We start from the raw sequence: 7,756 nt of genomic DNA, 5'->3' as shown, positions 1-7,756 counted from the left end.
CTGTGTTGGAGAAGGGAAACAAAGAAGACTGAAGACGACATTTTCATCCATGGCCATGATTGGTCAAAACAATAGTGTCCAGATGCCGCATCGTCCAATCAGCTGGAAGTATTGTACAGGATGTCCCGTCCGCCTTTCCCGAGCAAATCACTGTGGAGAGGTCCCAGATTGATGTAGAGAACGAACTCCCTTGAGTGAAGCGCAATATTAATCTGGCTATTGCCAGGTTAGGTGTTGCCTGCATTCCAGTCCATCCAATATCGTATCAGCCTTGCATTTTCTGGCCTGAAGATGGCGGTGTTTTCTAGTGGTAGGCATTACAGTTCATTTAGGTGAACTGAGTCACTAGAATCAGTTCATTGAAAAGAACAGTTTAAAAGATTCACCGAATCATTCAAAATCTTAAAGGAACACTTTACTTATTGATCCATTTTTAGCAGCAAAAAGTTGCTACTTTTTCAATAATTAATTTGGTGACGTGATTATTTTTTTATGTACATTTAATAACTTTTAAACCGATGTTAAAATGAATCGAACGCCGGCATGTTTGTTACACGTGACTAAATAACCCGGATGTTTACGTCACTAGTGTGTAAACGCTACACTATGGAAGCACTATGCAACGCAGCCGTGCATCTCGCGTCAAACCCGGAAGGATTAAACCTTATCGCTTCGAGCCAACACGACAAAATAACTCTACCGAAGGAAAGTCTGCCTTGGATGTGAAAGTTGTGGCGCCAGATGGTCTTTTCGGGCACAAAATAAACTTTGACGAACGAGTGAATCAGGCGGGGGGTGAGTGGTGTTCGTGCGGGAGCTGCACATGAATGGACAATCCGCAAATGAATGTGTGCTGTCTGGAAATGAAAAAACTCGAGGATCGGTTCCTTGCGGACAATCTCAACTGCATCCTGGAACATCAGACATTCAACATGGCAATGCTAAATAGACATTCTCAGGATAGCTTTGGTTGCGATGAAAGATGTGAAGAAGAAAAGTCTTGGAGGAGCAAATATCCAACAGGTAATGTGACACACAGTACGAGCAATGCAAAACGTGTGGAACTGACGAAATATTTCAGGAAAAAGAAAAAATAGTAAAATTAAATGTATCGTCGTTACAGCACCCAACCTCCCCTAGCTGTTTTTTTTTTTCTTTTTTTGCGGAGCGTCCCACTGCGGTCAGGCCAGCCGCCACTCGAAAAGACGAAGTCAAGCCAGCCGCCCCAACGATTGTTAATACTGTGCATTACGGTAACGTGCCGACGTGCCCCTGCGTTGGCCACCTTCAAATGAATTATGAAATAAAACAGTCCGTGCAGTATAATAACGAATGCCCCCCCACCCCCGAAACATGCCTACCTTTCGCTTTACATTTGCTTCGCTTCTCCGAGATCTTTCAGTGGCCGTAGGGAGACCTCGATTTGTGCTGACTGTTGTGAGAGTGAAGGCTCCGTGTTGCTAGCAGTTGCGGCTCCTCCATCGGCTTGATTATTTCCCACGTCTGGTTCTTTAAAGATACTCGGTACTGCGTTGGGCTTTAGTATTAGGCGTGTGGCGTACCCCATCTCAAATTGTAACATATATTCGAAGTCCTCATGCCTGAAATGTTCGCTGCGCACACGCCTGCTTGTCCTTCGGGAGGTTGACAGCACTTAGCAAACAAACCATTGTCTACTCAAGTAGCTTTTTTTTTTTTTTTTTTTTTTTTTTTTTTTTTTTTTGGGGGGGGGGGGGGGTCTCGCGGGTTTTTCATTGCCGACGCCTTGCAAAATTTTGCAATACACAAAGGCATAAGTGACGTTTGTGTCCTCCTCGTTGTTATGTCTGCATTCGCCAAGCGAGTATACACACTAGTGACATCACCACTTGGGGGCGTTGCAACACGGAAGTACTTCTATGTTGAAGAAAAGTTAAATAAATCAATATAAGGGTGTATTCTTCAGCTCTTATGCATTTTTCGTAGCTAAACTAACTATTTACTGCCGATCAAGCCATACATGTAAAATTAAAGGAGCCTTCCTTTAAATGTTTTGGTGATTGTAAAGTATATATTAATGACGAGAGCGGGGTACTTTCAGGGATCATTTTTAGAGTTTCTGATTTGAGAAATGTGTTTCTAAGTGTTTGGTAAGTGCGTGCTCAAGGCTGACGCCCCTCTTCATTTCTGTCACTTCCCCTTCCGACTGCCGCTCAGTACGGCAAGCGAGATGGACATAACAAAAGCAATCGCGAATATCAAACAGAACTCACAATACATTACAGCTGGGGTCTCCAAGTTCGGCCCTCGAGAGCCCCTATCCAGCCTGTTTTCCATGTCTCCATCCTTCAGCACAGCTAATGCAGAAGCCTGATAATGATCCCGATCATGAAGAGAAACATGGAAAACAGGCTGGATAGGGGCTCTCGAGGACCGAACTTGGAGACCGCCGCATTACAATGATGTCCCCTGTAGTTTGGGGATAATATTCAACTTGCACTGCTGTAAAGCATGTAACAGGAGTTTTGAGCTCCACACCAACTCATAAGAATATAAGTTGAATAACTAGCATTGTAAACAACAGTTTATGAGCTGTTTAAAAGTGTGTATCCCTGAGTTCCACTGAGTGGGTGGTCTCGAAACAAACACTGGTACAGGCGGTATAATGTGCATTGTTGTGGTCCAATGGGGATGTTGTTGACTTTGAAACAGTCTGTGTTAACTGACCATCACATTTGCACAGGTTAAAACAAAATGGACCCGTAACAAACTGGCCACTCTTGAGTGACCTCAAATGGGGAGAAAACCGTGTTTTTCTCTCGGATTCATTATGACGACACACTCAAATGGAGAGATTGAGCATCACAGGTCGGTTTGGACGTCGGGCGGATGTGACGCCGTTGTCGTTCGCGTGCGATGCGGCGCCAAAGAGCGAGCGGCATGCGAGATGAGGAGGAAGAGCAGGCCGGACAGCAGGCTGAAGAAGGAGGCGACGGGAGCCAGCAGGAAGGACGCTCCGTGCTGGACGCTCAGCTGGAAGCTTCCGCAGCCGTTCGCTCGCCGACCTCCAGCAAACTCCTCCAGCGTGTCAGACACTTGCATCCAAATCAGGTACATGAGCACCACGGCCAGCAGACACGCACCTGACGGAAAAACACAACTTGTCTTTTAGACTCGGGATAGACCGATATGTTTTTTTTATTTTCAAGGCCAATACCAGTACCAATTATTAGTAGTCAAGAGGTTGATAACCAATATTTCAAGCTGATATTCGTTTGCCAACACAGAGAAAATATTAGCATCAAAACTTTATTAAAAAAAAAAAATAAAAATCGTTTTCTTTTAATTTCAAACATAAAAAGAATTGATAGCTTTGTTTAAAAATTTTCCAAAAATTGCAGACAGCTTCCAGAATCATCAACATGTGAATTAAGAAAAAATAATATAAAAACTAAAATAAAAACTAAGCAAGTAAATATTTCCCTAGTTTTCTACTCTAAATAGTTTTCAAAAATGTCAATATAATTTCTGAATTTATTTTTTTTATTTTTAAAAATAAAAAATGTAGGGAGTTCCCAGTGTCAGCATATTTTTTTATAAAGTAAAAATGTAATTAAATCCATAAATGAACAATTCCGTGTATTTCATTGAGCAAAAAAAATGCATGCAACATTTTCGTCGGTGTTCGTAAAACTTTCAAAAGGTTTTGCAGACAGTGAAAATTTGTCTGAATATGTTCCAAATGTCTTTTGTGACAAGTAAAAACTGTTGGTGAACATCTCACCAATCCTGATGAAAACCCTAAATTTGCTATGTTTGCAATTCACAGCTCGGCGAGATACCGACTGTATCGGCCTTCAGATCCGTAAAAAGGCCGATGCCAATATTTGTCAAAATGCCAAATATCGGCACTGATAATCAGCCCAGCCGATAATCGGTCTATCCCTATTTTTGACGGGGCCAAATTCAATTTTGGAGACAAACTCCAAGCAGGCGCACACAAACGACATCTGCAAGAGCACACAAGGCCGTTCCCACGTCAACATCAACACTTGCCACATTTGAGCTGAAGCCGAATACATTTTCACTCTTTCTGAAAAATGCTTTAAAAAATGTTTTCTAAAATTCTTGTGAATTTGCACATTAGTCGGATGTTTTTGTTGCTGTTGTTTTGCTTTTCTCCTTTGTTTGACCTAAAAGACTTCCTTCAAATGTACGAAGTTATAGACTATAGCACCACCTATTGTTATAGCACTTGAAATTCATTTCCATGTGGATCGTTTTTTGTAAGCCACTAAAATTCATGATATACAGTCTTCCCTCATTTTCCGCTGGGTTTAGGTTCCAAAATACCCGCAATAAATGAAATCCGCGAAGTAGTTAGCTTTATGTTTTACATTTATTAGAAATGTTTGAAGGCTCTAAAAAAAAACACCACAGTTTATACACTTTTCTCATTTAGGCATTCATGTTTTCTCACACTTACCTTCATACATTTGATAAAATAGGTACATTACTGTGAAAAAAAAGAAAAGAAAAAAAGTGCAAAATTGCACTAAAAAAATCCACGATACAGTGAGACTGCAAAAAGTGAACTGCGTTATAGTGAGGGAAGACCCTATACATAACACGAGAATAAATGTCAATCACATCCATTCGTTGACATTTCCTGCCCATATGACATACTTTGTGCTATTTCCATCCTCTTGACATTTTTCAACCGCTGAATGAACCAATTTTGGCTTCAGTATTGATCTCACTATTGTTGTCAATAAAAGTTTCATTTGCCACCATTGTCATTCTTTTATTCTCAAGAAAATTTGTTGCCATTTTTAAACTCTATATTTTTGTTGTATTACGAAAATAATGTGATAATATTTTGTGAGTGAACAATTAAAGTGATGATTGCCTGAACATTTTCTTTCAAGTTTGTTTAATCACATTTTAGATCAAAACACTTTATTTTTTATTTTTGGTTCAATAATCTTGACTGTCAGATTCAACATGTTGTTTTTTTTTAATTGCTTTGATATTCTTAGAATTTATGAATATTAGCCTTCTCATGTGATGTTTTATTCTGCAACATTTCATTGATGAGTTGCAAAATCAGTCATGACTTGTGAGAGGAAGAATCAAGTCATAACATTTTTTTTTTTTGGCATATATAATGAAGTATCAAGTGTTGCCAAATGTATACGTACCCCCACAAAGCAAAAGTATTCCACCCACTTTGTAGAACTTGTGATTGGAGAGCGGGGCTGTGCAGATAACCGAGAGTCCACCAGTGAGCACAGTGGCCACACCCGTGATGAGGAAGATGCTCCAAAAAGTTCTGAAAACTGATGAAAGTGACACTGAAGAGTCGTGCAGCCGGTCATGCGTACAGTACACATGCAAAAGGATGAGGTGTCTCACCGATGGCACTGTGACGCTCGGATGGTTCATCAGCAGAGAGCGAAGATTCCACCCAAAACGGGACCTTGGCAGGAAACGGGAAGAGGAACGCTGCCTGGCACACTTTGACATGTGGCACTTTTACTGAAGAGTAATAAAAGCAAGATTGTGACCATCATTATGTAAGCAGAGTCAAAAAACAAAACAAAATAGTGCTGGCGCAGTGCAAAATGATCTTACAGATCCAAAGATCCCAAAGAGAGTATTTCGGAGATGCAGCTGGAAAGTAGCATCGCCAGAACAGCCCCTCATGGAAGACCAGCATGTTGTTGTTGTTGTCTGCGGCCTTGCGTCACAACACCACTGCGGTTAATTCTTTGCAGTTTCAGCACAGATGGGAATTCCAGGTCCAGAAATGAAAAACCCTACTTTCACAGCTTTGGCTTTAGCTACAGGTGTTTGTACTCAGCCGGCAGGTAAACAGGTTCATTACGAGAAGCACCTGTGGCGAAAGTCAAACTCTGGCAGGGTTTTTACTTTCTTGACTTGGTTTTCAGTAAACACAGGGATGTCAAAACTTTTTCCTCCGAGGGACGCATACAAAAAAATGCAATGGTGCAAGGGACACTTTGAAATCCATCACAACTACCCAATGTTTATATATTGATGTTATTTTTGAAAAGTTGCAACACATCACAGATTTTTGTAGCAAGGAAATAGGTTGGGATGGCCTGTGGCCCTGCATCCCCCCAATAATACAGCCACAGCAAGAGGAATCCAATCTGTTGTCAAATCAACATCTTTAGAGCCAATATGTTGACAAACTAGACCTTGACGTGGAGTAAAGCCCATTATGCTTCTGAAAATGAATTATTGTCATTCAGTGTTCTGAGAAGAAATGGTGTCAGTGTTTTAGGGCTAAATAATATCTTTGCCTACCTAGTACTGTGTACTTTGTCCACCTTTCCAGTCACGATAGTAGTCATTGTGTGTATCTGGCTTCAGCACTGTAGCCAATTTGCTCAATGCTCATCATTTTACCACCAAAGGATTGTTGCCACATTTTTTTGTGTCGAACCCTGCGTGGTACGCTACCTGGATGTCTGGCGGATGGCAGAGCTGAAGCGAACCCAGCAGCCAGTAGTCAGTGGCACAGGAAAACAGCGTGGCCATGAGTCCCAGTGCCCCGCAGAACAAAGCAAAGAAGAGGAGCACGCTTAAGCGCTCGTTTGGGTTCAGGTGGCAACCCTCCGACATGTTGACCTGCATGTAGCTATACTGGAGCTGGGCTACAGTAGGCCTACTTCAAGTTCCCACCCACGCCGAAAATAAACACTTGCATCATGTGTCAGGATTAGGAGACGAGCAGATGTCACAACTAAATATAATGATCAGGGCACCCGACTAACGTTTATACGTGGAAGATTTCAAACTAGCAGTGATTTATTTATTTATTTATTTAATAATAATAATAATAATAATAATAATAATAATAATAATAATAATAATAATAATAATAATAATAATAATAATAATAATAATAATAACGTGTTTCCTATTGATATTCATCTCTTGGCTTTATTGTGAAAAATCCTAAACATGATCCTGTTCCTCTCAGCCGGCCTTGTGTTGCCAAAAGACTGGCAAGTTGACTCTTGCAAACACTGACCTGTATATATGACTGGATAGCCGACAGCCCAGACACTATGGAGCCACAACACTGACAATAAGATTTAGTATTTAAAAATAAAATAAATAAATAAATAAATAAATAAATAAATTAATAAATAAATAAATAAAACCTCAGTATTGTAAACGGTTGTATTGAAAAATTAAATACAAACATAAAATAAAACACTATTTTCTTTCACCTTTAACACTTGACACTAGTGTAGAGTACTTTCAACGCTACTCAGAGTTTACCAGTGTAGATTTTGAACACGAATCGGTGGGGGGGATACTACCAAAGGGTTAGGCTTTTTTTCTCTCTCTCTCTCTCTTGAGAGAGCTCAGAATTGTTCATTCGGCGGTCAACATATCATCATCATCGCTTCAATGTAAGCTTGTGTGAGTGAGTGAGTGAGTGAGTGAGTGAGTGAGTGAGTGAGTGAGTGAGTGAGTGATTTAAAAAATAATTGTGTGATTACCAAAAAAAAATGTGATTTTAAAAAAAAAAAGAAAGAAAAAAAAAAGAAAGAAAAAAAAAGAAAGAAAAAAAAAAGCTTGTTTTGCTCGATGCTGCCACCTTGTTTTTTTCCTCTCTTGAGAGCGCTCAGGATTGTTAATTCGTAATTCGGCGGTCAACATATCATCATTGCTCTCTTTTTTTCTGTTTTTTTTGTGTGTGTATGTTTTGCGCTGTAGTAGTTAGTTGCAAGCCATT

At 40.2% G+C, this 7,756-nt stretch overlaps 1 protein-coding gene across 1 annotated transcript; it reads right to left on the bottom strand.

Moving 5' to 3' along the window:
• Positions 1–2,064: 2,064 nt before the first annotated feature.
• Positions 2,065–6,748, bottom strand: LOC144015030 (transmembrane protein 182-like). Its single transcript, XM_077515342.1, has 5 exons — positions 6,469–6,748; positions 5,614–5,719; positions 5,395–5,517; positions 5,181–5,318; positions 2,065–3,122 (listed from the first exon to the last, which is right to left on the bottom strand). Exons 1-5 carry the CDS (start codon positions 6,640–6,642, stop codon positions 2,842–2,844), a joined length of 822 nt encoding a protein of 273 aa, XP_077371468.1. The 5' UTR covers positions 6,643–6,748; the 3' UTR covers positions 2,065–2,841.
• Between the last annotated feature and the right edge of the window lie 1,008 nt (positions 6,749–7,756).

Source organism: Festucalex cinctus, chromosome 2 (genome assembly GCF_051991245.1).
Source record: "Festucalex cinctus isolate MCC-2025b chromosome 2, RoL_Fcin_1.0, whole genome shotgun sequence".
Classification (NCBI taxonomy): domain Eukaryota; kingdom Metazoa; phylum Chordata; class Actinopteri; order Syngnathiformes; family Syngnathidae; genus Festucalex; species Festucalex cinctus.
Note: the sequence above shows the minus strand (reverse complement) of the source record. Positions and strands in the feature narration are given on the sequence as shown.

Bases quoted from the DNA above. Each gene is read 5' to 3' on its own strand.
- LOC144015030 (XM_077515342.1), bottom strand. From the start codon at position 6,642: ATGCAGGTCAACATGTCGGAGGGTTGCCACCTGAACCCAAACGAGCGC. The intron at 5,518-5,613 runs GTAAGATCATTT...ATTACTCTTCAG, and splicing joins TCTTTGGGATCTTTGGATCT to TAAAAGTGCCACATGTCAAA. The intron at 5,319-5,394 runs GTGAGACACCTC...CACTTTCATCAG, and splicing joins CGAGCGTCACAGTGCCATCG to TTTTCAGAACTTTTTGGAGC.